This window comes from Gallus gallus, chromosome 3 (genome assembly GCF_016699485.2).
Source record: "Gallus gallus isolate bGalGal1 chromosome 3, bGalGal1.mat.broiler.GRCg7b, whole genome shotgun sequence".
In the NCBI taxonomy this organism is placed as follows: Eukaryota; Metazoa; Chordata; class Aves; order Galliformes; family Phasianidae; genus Gallus; species Gallus gallus.
The window spans coordinates 66,266,426-66,283,863 of NC_052534.1; the positions used below are offsets into that span (position 1 = coordinate 66,266,426).

The 17,438-nt window shown below is 44.9% G+C and overlaps 1 protein-coding gene across 6 annotated transcripts in view; it reads left to right on the forward strand.

Moving 5' to 3' along the window:
• METTL24 (methyltransferase like 24) overlaps positions 1 to 17,438 on the forward strand; it is a 54,550-nt gene that overhangs the window by 2,661 nt on the left and 34,451 nt on the right. For 3 of the 6 annotated variants that reach the window (XR_005858894.2, XR_005858893.2, XM_004940307.5), the window contains exon 1: positions 234 to 522. The exons of 2 other annotated variants lie outside the window; for them this stretch is intronic. Coding sequence is in view for 1 of the 4 variants with exons in the window: in XM_004940307.5 (XP_004940364.4) it covers positions 262 to 522 (261 nt within the window). In the remaining 3 variants the exon portion in view is untranslated. Of the gene's footprint in view, positions 1 to 233; positions 842 to 17,438 lie in introns of those variants that run through there. One more of the 6 variants, XM_046939602.1, reaches the window with a different exon arrangement.

The following is a 17,438-nucleotide window of genomic DNA, read 5'->3' on the forward strand; positions in this document are numbered from 1 at the left end:
AGTTCGGGATCTTCCTACTCTTCGACCCTTACCCGTCACGCTCCTACCCTTCTGACCTGCCCCACAGCCTTACCGCCCGCTCGCCAGCCCCTCTCCCGGCCCCACGCACCCGCTGAGCCGCCCCCTCCCCCGACGGGCCTCGGTGCGCGGGGGGCAGCGCGGCCCCTCCCCGGTCGGCCCCGCTCTGGGCGGGGTTTCCCCGCTTTTCAGGCCGGCCGCGGGCCCGACCCGCCGGCGGCATGAGCCCTGCGGCGGGCAGCGATGCCCAAGGAGCGGCCGCTGTGGCGGCGCGCAGCCTTCCGTCTTTGCGTGCTCTCGGCCGCGCTGCTGCTCTGCCTACAGCTGGCCATGCGGCGCTCCTGGTGCCCGGAGGAGAAGCTCCGGCTGCCCGCCGTGGCGGCGTCGGGGCGGGCGGTCCCCCAGCCCCGCGGCACGGCGGCGGCCCCGGGGCGGCGGCGGGTGACCTACGTGCGGAGCGGGCGGCGGGGCGGCCGGCCCGGCTGCTGTCCCCCGGGCAGGAAGGTAGGGCAGGGCCGGGCGGGGGGCCTGGGGCAGCCCCAGCTCGCAGGTGCGATGCTTGGTTTCTAGCAGGAACGAGAGGATTGGGATCCTTGTTGTGGGGTGTTCCTGGCAGCCTTGCTGTGAGGGCTGATGCTTTGTGTGGAGCTGTGCACTTGGGGAAGCTGGAACGGCCCTGTGGGAATCGCACAGCTTATCCCTAAAGCTGGGACCTGAGCAGAGTGAATAGCTGCTGCCTTAGCAAGAGTAAAGCCACAGACTTCTGTGGAATGGGCCAAGTGTGGTGCTGCCATTAAAGGGAAGCTTATTTAGAGCTGAATTGGTGAGTGAACTCTGGGGTGGTTTGAATTCAGAGTTTGTCTTGTTTTGCCTCATCCTCCACAGTGGGGAGTTGTGTTGGCAAAAGGAAACTGCTGGTTCTGCCCCAGCTTTCCTGGAAGGTTTGGGAGGGGAAATGATTGAATGCCACGTTTCTCCAGCTCTGGCAGCAGTGACGAAGGCATTATCATGTGGTGTCATTGTTTGAGGCTTGGGGAGACCTTACCAGGGAGGTGGTAGAGTCACCATCCCTCGAGGTGTTCAAGAAACGTGGAGATGTGGCACTGAGGGATGTGGTTAGTGGGCATAGCGGGGATGGTCTGATGTTTGGACTAGATGGGCTTAGTGGTCTTTTCCAACCTTAATGATTCTGTGATTCTATGAGGACTACTGGCCTTGCAGTGTGCTGTGATATTGACGCCTGGTTGAGGCACCTGGGTCTTGCAGCCTCAGTTCTTCTGATTCTGAGACTGAGTTACTTGGTATCTCCCCCGCATCCAGATTTTGAGTGATAGTAATTCCAGAGAAGCTGTGGTGTCCCATCCTTGGAGGTGCTCAAGGCCAGGTTGGATGGGCCTCAGCAGCTGAGGCTGGGGGGTGGCAGCCCTGCCCACAGCAGGGGTTGGGACTGGATGGGCTTTGAGGTCCTTTCTAATCTCAGCCATTCTGTGATTCTAATTATGAAATAATTTCAGCATTCATATGAAAAACAATTGTGATCCTGTGAACTCAGTAGTTTTTTGAAAGCATGCACTAAGCGTGGCATCGAACACAGGAGACCAAAGTAAAGCATACGCTAAACCAGCATTACTATTTTTTTGAGGAAATCCTAAGTTGGGAACCAGCAATATGAGAATTCTCACCATGTGGCCGTTTGCATCAGCATCCTTCCAGCCATTCAGAAAGACACCTGGCTAGGACACAGAGATTTGGGCTGGGGAAGAGGCGTGGAACCCCGAGAGTAAGGGCAAGGCAGCTCAGCTGTGCCAGGGTGAGATTGCATTTCACCACAGTTTTTAGATGCTTTTGTGTCTTCTGTCTGTTTGCAAAGCACCGTCAGTCCATTTCTGAAGTCTGCAGAGGCTTTCTGGAGTGTTTTCCCTCACTGGTGGTTTTGTTGCTGTTGTTGGAATATATTGTGATGTGTGAGCCAGCAGGATGGCAGTAATAAAAAAAAAAAAATCAGTGAGAGCCAGCTTTGCTCTGTTTCCTAAGTGCCGTTTCATTACAGCTCTGCTTCCACTTACATCACTGGCATAAAACAAAAGTCCGATGAATAGAATATTTCCATAGGTCTAGTTGAATATTTTATTTTCTGGCCATATAAATGAAATTGCAGTGACGTGCAGGGAAATTATTGTTGACTACTTGGAATCATGTTAAACCTTTCTGAAACAGAGCTGTAGCCAAGCAAACAGCACCAAAGGGGAAGAAAACTGTACCCAGGCAGGGTGGGAAGGGTGGGAGTTAGCCCATGAAATGGTCCTTGTGTCTGCAAGAAATTACTGGTGTAAATGTGCTTTATTTGTGATTGCTAATAAATTTGTGTCAGTGGGGAAAGTGACTGCATGGCAGATAGAAAGGTTTTGCCACCAAGGTTACAGGTGTCGGTCCCTTAGCACCTGGTATGCAGATATGAAGAAAGGTAATTGAAAGCCACGGGGAGTAAGGTCACTGAAAGCCAGATGCAGCTGGTCTTGCTGGCAACTAATAGTCAAACATTGATAGGATAGAATCATAGGATCGTAGAATGGCCTGGGTTGAAAAGGACCACAATGATCATCGAGTTTCAACCCCCCTGCTATGTGCAGGATCGCCAACCACCAGACCAGGCTGCCCAGAGCCACATCCAGCCTGGCCTTGAATGCCTCCAGGGATGGGGCATCCACAACCTCCTTGGGCAACCTGTTCCAGTGTGTCACCACTCTCTGTGTGGAAAAATTTCCTTCTAATACGTAACCTAAACCTCTCCTGTCTCAGTTTAAGACCACTCACCCTTGTCCTGTCATCCAGAGATATATGTTTACAAAATGACTCTAAACTCTGCTTGTGTTAAGTGTTGGTATGGAAGCATATGGAACATACAGCAAAACTCCAGCTGTATGTAAGCAGTTAGAATTCTGACGTGTACCTACTCGTGCAGTAGGTGTTGGTGAGATCTGCATCCACGTAGTGCTGCAGGTGTGGGAGGGAAGTTTTAAAATGTTATTGCAGACTGTGATAATTAAAAAATATATAAATATAAAGGGTAATAATAAAATGCTGTATTTGGAATTTGAAGTAACAGCAAATTCTTATCAGTTGTTGCGGTAAAAAGTTATGGTAGGCTCTTGTGTTTTGAAATGGGATGGGAGGAGGGCTTTTCAATGAGCCTAGTTAAGAGGAGTTGGATTTACCTGACTTCTGGACAGATTTATTTCCATGTGGGAGGAGGAAAAAATAGTTTTACAAGGTGCAGTGCAGTTATTCACAAAAAGCAAACAACCACCACAAAAACCATCAGATTTTAGTCTGGGCAGATGTTTTAGGCTCCTGTAGTTCTACTTGCTGAAGCTAGCAGTCTCAGAGAGAGTCTATCTGATAAAAACTGTGGTTTGACTTGCATTCTGCCCAGGTATAGCTGGGTTTTGCAGTCCAGGGTTCCCCGAACGTGGGCGTGGTGTAATGCTTCTATCCCTGGGCTGGAGCCATAGGTGTATTTTCTGAAAGGGGGCCTTCTTTGAGACTAGAAGCAAAGTACTAAATTTAGTTTTCAAGCTGTAGTATCAGCAGTAAATCTTTGTCTCTTAAAGCTATTGAAAGGTGGGGAGTACGGTACCTACATACCCAAGCGAAGCTGATGTCGTTTTGGATGCTCTTTCACATCTATGGATATGAAAATATTTGCCTTCAGTGACTGAAACCTGAGGGTTGGGTTTTGCTGCCTGGGACCATGTTTGTTTTAATTAAGATCATAATGCGTTTTGAAACACGAAGCATCATTGCCTAGAACAGAACATTTGTGTGAGATTACATTCCTATAGGTATTAATTGTATACATTTGTGGTTTTGTTCTTCATAAATGTAGGCTCATTCATTTTTGCTATTGTCTGTTGGTTTGCTTTTTGGTTTTTTGTTTCCTCCTCTAGGTAGGAACCTTTTCCCAGAGGCTGCTGCTTCTCTGCAGTAACGACTGCTATGGTCCCATCTTTAAAGCAGTTATAGCTGTAAAGTGGTGGGGAATAAGTGCTTTATGTATGAAATATGGCAGGTTCAAAATGACTTAATGCAGTTTAGCATTAAGTTAGTACTAAAACTTTCCTTAAAAACTACATTTTATTTTTACTTTCAAAGTGGTAATGCTACTTTGGGTGGTTTGTAGGGCTTCTGTAAAGAGTCATTTGGAATTCTACACATCTACAAAGCAAATGTATTAGGTGCCTTCATAGTCTACTTGTATGTATGTTGCCTTCATGCCAACTTCTTTAAAATCTATACAACTTTATGCTGCTTGAATAGAGAGTTACTCTGCATCTTGATGAGCAAGAGCCAAAATTCTTAAAGTGAACTTGAGAAACTTCAGAATGAGAAAACTCATTCCAAAGTCAAATAATGTCTTGTCTGTCAGAGAGTGACTAACGTGTTAGCTTTCACAAATGTGAATCACAGCTATGATTTGGTCGCAGAAAAGCGGTGCAGTGCTGAAGAGCTGGATATTATTTATTCTTTGGAGCATTGTTAGTTCTGGACTCCTCCAAGCTGATGACCTCAATGGGAAGGAAAAGATGCGAAGAGGTACAGGAAGGACCTCTAAGGAAAGCCTGAAAGAGCCAGGACTTGCTTTAAACAGGAAAAAAAGTAGGTTACAAGAGGCGTGAGCTTAAACTTGTCCAACTGAAAAAGAACTTTTTTTTTTTTTGGAAGTGCATAATGACCAATTGTTCTGTAGGCCCATTGCAAGTGGGACAAGAAGTAACTGGTTTAATTTTCAGGCAAGATATTAGGAAAATATTTTAACTTTCCAGCTGGGTAAGCAAAGGAAAGGCTCACAGAAAAAGTGTGAAGTTTGTCAAGAGGTAACAGCAAAGGTCTTAATTGTGCTGCAAGGCACAGAGGTAGAGCTGAGTCAGTCTCCTGAGGTCATCTCCACATTTACCTGCCTGCCAGACTGCTTCTCTAATTGCAGAGCAGAATGTGATTATCCAAACTGGAATTTAGCCTGAACAACCCTCTAATGTCAATATAATAAAAAGAGGTAATGTTGTCTTTTAAGACTGTAAGTGGTCATTGCTCTGGCTTAATCCCTCACTAGAGAGACGGAACTCCACCATAATTGTCCTGTGCTGATTGAATAGCCCCAGAGGAAGGAACGTTACTCAACAACTTCTTTCCTCCAGTGCCTGGAGGTCTCTTACCAAAGATAAACTGACCCAAAGTCTCTTAGATGGAGAGATTAGCACGAAGTAGCAGTTTATGGCTTCAGGCCATTAGTACCTGGGGAACAGCTACAAGAGCCTTGGTTTCTGTTCAGGCTAATGGGACTGGGACAGGTTATTGTGTTTGGAAGAAAATAGCAAAATTTTATTGATAGCAGTTTTCAACAGCAGACAATCACATGTTGGGAGTGCCAGCCAGCTGCTGCTGTGTGGAGGCAGCTGAAGGCCCCAGAGGTACCCAAGCATGGAGATCCTTCCCAGAGTCATCAAAAAAGAGCAAGCTTCTGCCTTTTTCAGCTGCAAATGAAGTGTGTTTATAGTAGACCATAAAGAGGAGATGGGCATCTTTTTTCTGACAACGATGTCACTTGTGAGGTAAAGGATCACAAGAATAACCTTGATTCCTGCATGCTTCTTATTGCCTAGAAGATTTGCCCTCCATGAATTCTTGAGAAGCAGCTGGGGGATGTTATCTTTCAGAAAGTCATTATAGCTTTATGAGATTTAATTATATCCAACAAGACAGATTTCTTTCAAATACTTATTCAATATTTTCTTTCTTCTGCAAAGAGAATAGCTTTTCCTAGATAGCTGTTTCACAGAAAAGGTATGTTTTTTTTTTTTAATTAAATTAATTTCACTGTTTAAGGACATAACCCAGAGATGGATGTAGCAGTTTCTCCTGCTGATATCTTGTTACAGAATTGGCTGTTTTGACAGTTGTTCCAGCTTTTTCTTCAGCCAAGCATAACGTATGGGCCAGATGCAGAAAGTGGGACTGTCACAACCATGGTAGTGAGTGTAGGAAAGAAACCATACTGACTCAATCCCACTTGCTGTTCTTAGCTCAAACTATTGATCTGGGCTGCTGTCTAGGAGGCGGGAAAGTGGTAGCTGGGACAAGTAGAATTCTTCCAGGAAGCCTCAAGATTGTTCCTACGTGTTGTCAACTCACATCTACATTGGCCGTCCAGGCAGGCGGTTAGCAGAGCTGGGCATGGTGAGTGCTCATGGGCTACATGTCTCTCTTAAGCCACTTTTGCTGAACTGCAGGTGCAGTTCTGGTTGAAGTTCAGCTGATGGATGTTTGTTGTGAAACCAGAGGAAAGCTCAGCAGACCGTGGTGGAGGCTGTGGTACTGAAAAATCCAATGGTGGTGGTGGAGAGTAAAACCTTGTAACAGCTTTGGCTGTTGTAGACCACACTGTCCTCTCCCTGCTGCCTTAGCAAACCACAGTGGTGAGGGGCAAAGAGAGCCTCAATGACTCCCACAAGTTTTCCACCATGTAGGAGGGTCAGTAGTGGGCTCAGCATGTCCACTGAGCCTTCATCAATTTAAGAGATGGAGTGCAGGACCTGGGGCTGTTTTGTGTTCCAGTGATACCAGTATGTGACAGTGACGGCTGTCACTCCCAGCACAGCTTAGATAGAAGTCTTAACTCATAGATGATAAGGTCTGTGCAAACCACCACTAAGCTTTGTGGCACCTACAGCGTGCCTTTCTTATCCCTTGTTCTAATGTTAACTCGGAAATCTGTTTGTCTTGGACAGCCGCTCAGCAATCCAGAGCTGTGTGCAGTGCATGTGAGTCATTGAACCTGAGTGTTTTTGCAGCTGGTAGAAACACAGCAAGGTACTTTTGTGTACGTTGAAACATTGTCCAGGGTGATTCCAGTCTGTGGAAGTCTAAGATCAAGCAGTTCAATTCAGTGGAACAGCTAAAAATGGGGAAAAAAATAAAGATTTGTACACTTATAAAAATGATTTTCTATTTTTTATTGTGGTAAAGTACATATATATACTGGAACCTGTTACACTGCATTTCTCACTCTGGTGGTGGTGGTGGTGATGTTCCTGTATACAGAAGTGACAGGGTGACAGGCTGTCTTGTTTTGAGTAAGCAGACTTCAGACTGTAATGGAAACTGTGCAAATCAACTGAAGCCCTGGGTGGCACAAGCAGATGCTGCAATTTTGAGTTCACTCTTGTGATAATACCACGGTTCACAGCCGGAGATGGCTGCAACATTTCCAGCTGCTTATGCAATTGTGAGTGAAAGATGTTGACTCCTATGAAATGGACGTGTGTGTTCCTCTCACCTGATCTCTTTCTGTCCTGTCTCTGTCAGCCTTTCTACCAGATCTGCTGCTGACTTAGGCTCCAGCTGCTACTTGCTCAGGCCCCATCATTGGGGATGATGGCGTGGCTGTGGGTGACTGCTGACCTCACAGAGTGCAGGTCACAAATCCTGGACCTGAAAGCTCTCTGGCTCTGTGGGAACATCTTGATGATTTTTTTTTTGTTACATTTCCTTTTTTTTTTTTTTTTTGGCTATGTTTAAGAACTATTCCTATTATTTATGTCCTCCATGACACATTTGTAAATACAATAAATAAACCTTTTCTTGTGTCCTTGTGTAATGATGAATGTAGTAGTTCCAGCAACTGTTACCATGTGTACAGAAGTCTCTTTTATTACTGATGTCTTCCCCATATGCTCTGCAGATGGGAAGAAAGTGGCTTTGCAGTGCTCTTTGAAATTCGGTAGCAGAGAGCTGTCTTGTTTTTATGAAACCCAAATCTGAGAGACCCTTGGAAGGATCCATCTGCCTTAGATTTAGATGCAGAATCTCTGCTTTTATATAGTTGTTGAGGAAAGAGCTAACCAAGAGCTTGTTTTACGAGGGACCTGCTCACGTTTGCTTTGGGTTCCACCCTCGGGTAGATTTCATAGTATCATAGAATGGCCTGGGTTGAAAAGGACCACAAATATCATTGAGTTTCAACCCCCCTGCTATGTGCGGGGTCGCCAACCACCAGGCTGCCCAGAGCCACATCCAGCCTGGCCTTGAATGCCTCCAGGGATGGGGCATCCACAACCTCCTTGGCAACCTGATCCACTGTGCTTTGCACTTAGCCTTGTTGAACCTCATTCAGTTCTCATGGGCCTCAGATCTGAGGTGCAGCTTTAGGTGCATTGCTGTTTATCTTTCTGGAAATGACAAAATCCTGGATGGTTTCCAGGACTGATCTTGTGGTTCCCGCTGACTAGAGGAATGGAACGCTCTGCCCTTCTTGGGCTGTGAAAAACAAAGCCTGCGGAGCTTCTCAAGAAAGGGCCTTTGATGAGCCAGTTAGGCAACATATCTCTTCAGGATATCCCTCAAATAAGGGATGCTTAGTGTTCTTAGGATTGATTTTGATGAGGTGAGAAGTCCATGGGTTGGTTTGTTTGCTTTGTGACTGGGAGAAATTAACTTAGAAATTAAGCAAGGAGGATTGTGTTGATGATGTAGTGGGGATAGTAGTGGCTGGGAAATGGGTGCAGTTGAAATGATGGTAGAGCCAGTGAGCACAGGCATCCTAGCATTAGATCCCTCACTGCTTTTACGTCCTCCTGGTCCTGTCCATTCCCAGTGCTCTTCCTCTTTCTTGTCGTGGCTTGCTAAGCCAACTAACTGACGGGGAGCTTGAAAGCTTGTGACCTTTATTTAGCATCCTCTTTCATATTTTACACAGAGACAGTATTTGAAATGCTAGGGGGAAGAGGCGGTGATGTCTACTGATACAGCATGTAATTTTAAATAGCATTTGCCACTTAAAGGCCTAAAATGCTAAGAATTGGTTCAGATCCTTCCTGCAGAGCTAGCAGCGCTTGTGGTGGATAGAGACCTAAAAAAAAAAAAGCCACAAAGAAATGATAAACTTTGTTAGTTCTGATGTGTCTCAATTTGGACTTGGCTCGTTTATGTTCTGCAGCACTGGAAATTTCAAAGACTGTGAACTTTGTTTCATCTTGAATAGGGCAAAGCAGTAGTCTCTTGTTCATTTTCCCTCTCTCTTTAGAGAAAATTAAACAAGAAGCAATTATGTGTCAATTGGCTGCTGCTGAGCTGATATGTTTCTCTTTAGTTAGATGTCTTGATTAATGGTTTGATCTTGTAATTGTTATTCATTATGAAATCCATGGGAATTCTGGGTACATCAGGAGTTCATGCTCAAACTGTGTAGCTGATTAGCGCTACGTTCTGTGTAGTGTTTAGAATTGGTGATAAGACATTGGAAAATGTCCTTTGCTGAGAAGAATGGTGTAAATTTGCCCAAGCGCATCTTCTGTGAGCCCATGGTATGTGGGTCTGTACCTACTTATTTTGAGGGAAAAATACTTTAAAATTATGTGCTTTGAAAGAAGCTTGATTACCTTCTTATCAATTGAGAAATAAATGTGAAATCTTAAATTTAAACCCCTAGCAACCTGTAAGGCAGTTCTCCTTCCTTTCCTAGGTAGAGAGAACTGATTGTCCAATGCGTGGCCTTGCTTTCTTTGAAAGACTTCTACATAGACTACTTACTCTCCATTGTCTGGAGCTGTAATCACATTAAAAACAAGCAAGAAAATATGCAGACGCTTAAAGCTAGTGTGCAATTCATTCTAGGGAGCTCCATTATCTTGTTTTATTAACTAACACACGCATAAAATAAGAAGCTGTTGAAGACAGAAGTGAAGTTAGGCTGTTAGTCTTCCCTGGCTCCCCAGCAAAACCCAGTATGATCAAGTGAATGGGTTGTCTCTTGAGGGACAGAAGCCCTTAGGTCCGTGTCATATCTGTCTATCTGCTTCTTCTAAGGTTTTATGCTGTGAAATTTAAATGCCTGCAGAAGTCCTGCAGCCTTTCAGTTTACCTGCTTGTAAGAATTAATGTTTACTTACTTTATCGTGTTACAGATGTCCAGTTCCAGCTGGTTCCCTCTCCTTCTCCCTAGGCACAGAAGATCCTTGTTACTGGTAGGGGTGTGTCCTATGTTTTGCTTATGGCCGTGGTGTCTCTCATATTTTTTAACTGAAATCCAGGGCTGAATTCAGGGCTGTATAGATCTACTGATCTTCCACTGGTGTGGATGCATTGTCACCACAGGCTGGTGGTGAAGGAATTTTCTGATGCTCTGTATTCTTCGTTAGGCTGAGAAGTCAGTGGATCACTTCCTTTTAGACATTTGCACTCTACTTGGAAGAGGGAGAAAGCTGTGCAAGTGTGAAACACTCTTATTCCTGTGGAAGTGTTTTTACTTTAAATCACTTTTTTTTTGGCCAGTCCTTAGCCTCAGGCAAAGCCTGCTGAAGCCAATGCATGGGCTGCTAGAGACATCCCAATCTTTACATCATGATTGGAGTGCTGGAATTTGCACAAAATAAACTCAGCTTATCTGGCTAGCTGGATGTTTACTGATAAAGTCTCTTTGTTGTGGACGGTGTTTAGAATATTGAGATGAAGCCAGCCTAGGGGAAAATAGCTTTTTTTTTCCTCCTATGTTGTATGGTTTATGACGCCTCTCATATTTTCTCGACCAAAGAACTTCCTTTAAAGCAGTTAAGCATACTGATTGAAACCCCCAGACTTGACTCTGCTTAGCAGAAGTCTGAACATGACAAGCAGTGGCCAGTGATTGCTGTATCTGTTCCTGGCTGTCCTTATCCTTAAGTGCTGGCACATAGGCACTGCAGATAATTCAGTGGATTAACTATCAGACTATTAGACTGCTTAAGCAGTTTTGAGAATTTGCCTCCATAAATTTCAGACCATTCTAGCTCCTGGTCTCATCTCCTTCAGATGAGTTACCACTCTGTCAGCCACTGCATAGTGCCGGGGTTACCACTGTCAGCTGTCAGCCACTGGATAGTGCTGGAATTCTGCTGCCTGATATATTAGGTTTTTTTCCCCCACCATAACAACAAAGTCCCAATTGCTACGCTACGTAAGGAATACATTAGATGCAGCACTTCCTGAATTTGTAAGTGCCTACAAAATGACATTTCGGCTGGTGCTCTGGAGGCTTTCTGTCAGCCGTGGGCCTGCTCCCTGCCTGCTGCAGGTGTGCGGCCGGAGCCTGGCTCTGCAGTTGGGTTTACAGAGGGCTGGCAAGCTGCTTCCCAACACCTGTGTCCTGCTGAAGCCAGGGATTCAAGCTGGATTCAGCAGAGCATTAGTCACTCAGTCCTCAATACATCCAGCCCTGCCTTGTTAGTTTTGGAAAGGCCTCTGAGCTTTCCCAAAGCCACGTCCTAGTTCTTTGAGCAGTGTAAATTCTGTTACTTAATGGTGGTGCCAAGCATCTTTTTTTTTTTTTTTCTTCTTTCCCTGATATGTGCTTTTCATATGAGGTGCTTGTTTTGGTGGGAAAGGCCCAGAGTTAAAAGCAGAGCCTGAGAGAGCCTGGAGGTGGGCTGCACCCTGGAATACATGTTGGCCTCGGTGCGCTGTAGGAGATGTGGGCCTTGCCAGGACTGGGGCATTTATAGAACACAAGAGTTGTACTTTGGGTGCAAGCTTCAGGCCTGGAAAGTGAGTGCTGTAGGTGGGCTGTCAAGCCAAGCCATGGGGTGACACTCAGAGCTGCCTGTGGACTCTGCCACCAGCAAGCAGAGTTAGCAGCGCCCTGTAGGAAGGGACAGTGCCCAGAAGGTGAGGGAAAGCCAGGTGCATCCTAGGGGTTCCCTCTTCAGTGTGATGAAACACACCCAACGTGGCACATGAACACCTCTGGGTATTAAAATTCTTCATGCGCGAGTTGTGTCGAACCCTCATTTAAATTTAAGACATCTCCTTATTAATGCAGAAAGCGCTTCTGTCGCATTGCCATTTTCCATCAGCAGGATTTAATTTCCTAAGTGGCCTTGCTGCAGGGGAGAACCTGCCTCTATTAATTAGATTGCTTGCTCATCATGGCGCAGGACTTCTGTTCCTCAGCATGATGTTCCATGGTCAAATCTCAGGATGATGCACATCAGCGTGACGGCACTGGGGCCCGTCTGTGGGATGGACTCTGTATGCGGTCAACTTGTTGCACAGCATGCAGCTGGTACCTACAGGGAGCAGAGCAATTCCTCTGTGACTGAGACAGCTGCGTGCCTGCCTGTAGTGCTGTCAGAGATGCCTCTGCTTTAGATAAACTCCAAAAAGTGTAAAAGAAACGAAGACAGAAATAGGGAATTAGAAAGATTTTCTTTAAGATTTCTTTGCAGTTCGCTGTGGAGCTCTTGCAGTTCTTGAAAATTTCACTGTTGGGGTGGAAATTCTCAATTTCAGTGGCTGCAGAATCAGATGCCAGCTGTGCTTGCTTGCAGCACTCACGATGCCTCATGCTTCAGGTGAGGTTTCTGTAGAACGGTTTCCTTGGTGAAAGGCTGTTGTTTAAGAAAGCCATACTTCAAAGAAAAATAGAAAACACTAATATTAAAAAAAAAAAGAAAAGGTAGTTTAGACATGCAGCTGTGCTAGAAATTCACTCAACCTTCAGTGTGAGTCACAGTCACTTTGGAAGTCTGTATTTTAAATTGTAGCTTACCGAACCTGTGCTAAACCAACTACTTCTACGTTAATAATACAGAGTAGTATATTTATGCAGTTGTGCATCCTGTGAACCTTTAGTATAATGCTGACTACCATTTAATGAAAGGGGAACTGTCCCAAGGGTCTCTGAAGGAGGTCTGTGCTGAGGCTGAGACACACTTGTTCTTTCCTATGGACACCTCTGCTTTGAGGTGGAATTTTTTTACTTGTGTCACATCTTGCTGCTCCAAACATTTGGAGCTATTCAAACTTACTGAAGAATAAAGTGCAACAAAGCATTAGGTCAGACTCACAACTAAAGAGTGGACACAGCGCTATAAAATAAAAGGCTGTAGGATATTTTTTTGTGTCTGAGGGTCTGATCTGGGCTTCCTCATCTCTGATGTTAAATGTCTATGGTGTTAATTCATCTCAGCCGGTCCTCTACTCTGCCTTTGCAGTTAATGGAAAGAAATGGAGGTTTCCAGTGTGTGTGATTCATCTTTCTTATTTTAGACATCTACCCTGTAGTGAGATGAATCACACCCCTAAAGAGCCTGTCTGCATCATCTGTCCTGTCAAATAACAGCTTTCCAGCCGACTCTGGGAGTGTGGTCGCAGGTTGTCCTCGCAGTGTGAGTGTTCTTTCACTCCTGGCTCTCCCCTGGAGTCAGCCAGTTAATTGCCTCCAAGAATGTGGGAGTTCATCGGGGATCGTTTGCTGCTGCAAGAGCTACACTGCCATTAGTATGAGGAGCAATGTACTCAGTTTGGCTGCCCTCACGTTCAGCTCTCCTCCTACACATCTCAGCAGACTTTGCTTTGCTGGGTATGTGTCTCCTGCAAATGCTGACACGTGCCTTACAGCCAACGTGCGCTGCTGGGTTGCCACACAGTGCTTTCACTGCTCAAAGAACACTTGAATTGAAAACACCAAAACCCACAAAACTGTATGCTCAGGGGCTTCAGAGGCAGCCCGAAGAAGATGCCCCAACCCTGTCAGTCGTGTCTAGGGGCAGTCTTCTGTAGCTTTTGTGATCCACTAAATACGTGTTTGCTTTGTAATTATCTGACACTTTGCAGTTTGAATCCTTGCTTCTTAAGAGAATTAAAAAAACCTGCAAAATTTCACCCAAGAGCAAAAACTGTTCATCTGTACCCTTCCAAAAAGGGTGATTTGCAAGGTAAAGCCAGAACAGCTAGAGATGTATGGAGAATTGTACGTCATTTGTTTCTATGGCTAGCGGACATTTATGGTTATTGATAGAGTTTATTGCCACGAGTGCTTTTCATTCATATTTGGTTCTGCCTCAGATTTAAAAAATATATTGTTGCTGTCTAGTCGGGGCTTTTATATTTTTTCCCTCATTTAAGATACTGATGTATGTACTGACAAGTCTTTTCTTTCTTCGTTGGAAGCAACAAACTTCTTGGCAGGGCACTGGGATGCCAAACTTCTTCTTTATAAACATGGCTGGTGTTTTAACAGACTGCTAAATAGGAAGGAGACTTAAAGAAGGGAAAGATTAATTACTACTCATAATAAAACCAAGGAAAAATTCCTGACTGACTTTCAATTCCCACTTCAAGCAGAAGGGAAGGAAAGGACTGGACTGTTTGAGGTACTGGACTGAAACTGTACAATTGATCTGGGAAGAATTTCATTATTTATAGTGCTGTATTCAGGTTAATGGTAGAAAAGCAAGAAATTTTGACAACTTACAGTTCTATACCTGTAAGTTTGTGGTCCCTTTGCACGTGCTGATTTAAACCTTTCATCATAATTTGAAATGATTTTAGGACAAGTGATACTGCATATATGCTGCAGTTTATTAAGGGATCATCAGACGAATGCTGCAAAGGCTGATGAGGGAGAAAAGACTGGAAATAAATGGTCTGCAGGGAAAAGTCACCGCTGATTTTGGCCAGGGTGGTCAAAAGGAAATGTCAGTCCGTACGTGTGAAATAAGTGGAAAAAAATCAGACCTCCAGATGGATCTTTAGCTTTCTTAAGAAAGCAATGGCATTGACTTAATGTGATTATCTCTTCCCATGCAAATGTAAGCATCGCTCTGGGTAACATCCTTCAGATATCCATTATACGTAAGGGAATGAGGAAGTTGGTGTCTGATATTGCTTGTGATAAAGTCTTTCTGAGGACCGATTTTTTTTCTTACAGTGCTAACCTCAGGTCATGTGCCTGTAAATGAAACAACATACGGATAGAGATGCTTTGGGATATTCCGGATAAAGTAGTATTGTAACTTTCCAGGAGTAAACCTGTTCTTCCCAAAGCAGCTGGTTCAGAGGGGCCGAGTACCTTTTGTTTGTGGCGTTCAAGGGAACAAACACTGTAGAAGAGGCTGAAAATCAGCTGAAAATCCATCAGGAAGGGTTACAGATGGAACAGAAGAGCAGCTTCAGGAGGGTGTTTGGTCAGCCCTGAGCATGGCCGTACTGCATTGTCAATGTCAGCAGGTTACTCCCTCCAGGAGATCTGTTTCAAGAGGTGTGCTCTGTTTTCATCCCCATCCACCATTCCGGATCTTATTGTAATGTAATGACCCAACTGCTTGGTGTGGGTGTTGAGCAGGTGTCAGAGCAGATCTCTCAGATGTATTCATTAACAAATGGAAATGGGCTTCTTCATTGCAAGGAGCCAGGGAGCGAGGGGGGTCATTTTGAAGATATTCAAAAGCGTTGCCATGAATTGGGAGCTCTGTTCTAATGAGTCACAGACGTAGCATTTGTGTGGTGCTCCTAAACGTACAGAGAGAGGTTGATTTTATTTTTATTTTTTATTTTTTATTTTGTGTGTTTGTGTGCACGAAACTGACTTAGTGGGCTTTTATCTTCCTTTCTGTGTGGTTGTTGGTAAGTTTTGGAGACCTACCAGTGGGAAGGCAATTTGCCATCTTTAAAATCTTAAGCAGCTGAAAGTAAGCCGGGGTGCTTCTCTGGTACTGCACTCATTGGAAAAAGAGCCTTACTCGTGTGATTAATTAAAGCTTTTTTTTCCTTTTTCTTCCCTTTTCTCACACTGGCTGCCCTGTAATTCTTCTACCTAATGAGATGCTTCTCATACAAATAGATTGCGGAATAACTGGGCTCAGATGTTGAGGTGTCTGGGGTTTCTTTTGCTTGAAAATGATTGTCAGCCTTCATTTTCTTTTCAGCTTTCGAGCCTGTTGAAACAGCGGCATTCCTGTCATTGCAAGCGTTATTCAGCCGTGTGAACTGTGACTCATTCTGAAAGATTACACACTTCTGCCTCCCAAGTGTGCACCTATCCTCCTGCTGTGCTAGTTGCTTGCAGGCTGCTGTCTGAAAACAGCGTCTCGGGGTACGTGCTGCTGCAGAGCTTTTTGGCTGCCTGGCACTTGGCATGGTGCTGTGTAGGATGTAGGAGCCCCCAGCTATTGCAGGCAGCAGGCTTCAGGGTGGGAGATGCTACTTCTGTCTATTTCTGGAAAAAAAATGTTATTGAATATCCTTTTCAACCTCTTTACAGCAAAGCATAACAATACAAAAAATAAAGAGCTCACCCTCAAGGAACAATAAACCTCATACAGACCTCCTGGTTGCCATTCGCTCCAGCCTGTTTACTTAGGCTGAAAAATACCAGTTTATAGTATCAGCTCAAGGCAAACTCCATCTGGTCTGATGGTCCTCTTTTATCATTCCTGTTTTCTGGTTTTGCCTTTCTCTTTTTCTTTTCCGTGTCCCTCCCTGGTGTCTGAAGGTCCTTTCTGTCTCACACCACCCAGGCTCATGGTTCCCAGTAGGGCCGACTGCTGCGTTCCCTGCAGCGCTGCCCACCAGCCCAGCTCTTGGGCTGAGCTCCTCACCTCTGCCATTTGACTCCATTCAGGCCAGTGATTAGTTATTTCCTTTCTTTTTCCAGAGCTTCTTTGGAAATAAGGTCCCATGGGAACCCTCAGGTTGTTTGTTTGTTTGTTTGTTTGTTTTTTTCCTCAGAATCATAGGAGGGCTGAGGTTAGAAGGGCCCTCTGGGTCCATGTGGTCCAACCCCTGCTCTCCCAGAAACACTCAGAGCAGAATGCCGAGGCCGATGTCCAGGTGGCTTAGCTTGTAGTTTATTGAATGTTAGAATCAATTTTTTGGGGGGGGGGGAAGAAACACACCCATCCTATTCATTAAGGAAGCTCAGTTAATCACAACTGATTAAAGGAAAGCTTGACACTACCTGCCTAGCCATAGCAGTGAGTTATCGCACCCAAGGATGAAGAATTGTGAGAAATCAATCTTAATGCAGTACAGCTTAACGCTGTACTTGTATTTCTATCTACATGAGGGCCAAAGGTAACAGCTATACCTCCTAGCACGACAAAAGCAGGCAGAATTTGGAGAAGGTACTGCAGATGGGAGTGAGAGCCCTGTTGCTATGAGAGCACATGCCTGGAAGACCTTTTCTGTTCCACTTTGAGAGGGAACTGTTGTTTCATGAAGTGACAGGGTCCCCAAGGTTCAGAGCTGATGGGCCTCATGGGGTGTACAGAGAGCATCCACTACAACTAGTTCCTTGTTGTTATGAAAATGAGGAGTTGTAGGGCTAAAGGGAGCCGCACTGGCATTGTTCTGGGAAAACAAAGAATTCTGGTGTAACTTGTCAGTCAAGTGTGGGGTTCGAAGAGGTCCTTCCTCGAAAAATGTGAGAAGCTTTCTTTTCGTATGAGTCTAGATTTTGAAAAGGGAAAGAGATTGATTGGTGAGGTTTCTTTTGGTGATGAGCGTTATGGTACAAACCTTCCTTTCAGTGGACAGAGAGATGAGATAGGAGCAAAATACAAGGGAGAAGATTCCCTTTTTTTAGATGTCCTGCTAGAGGATTTAGATAC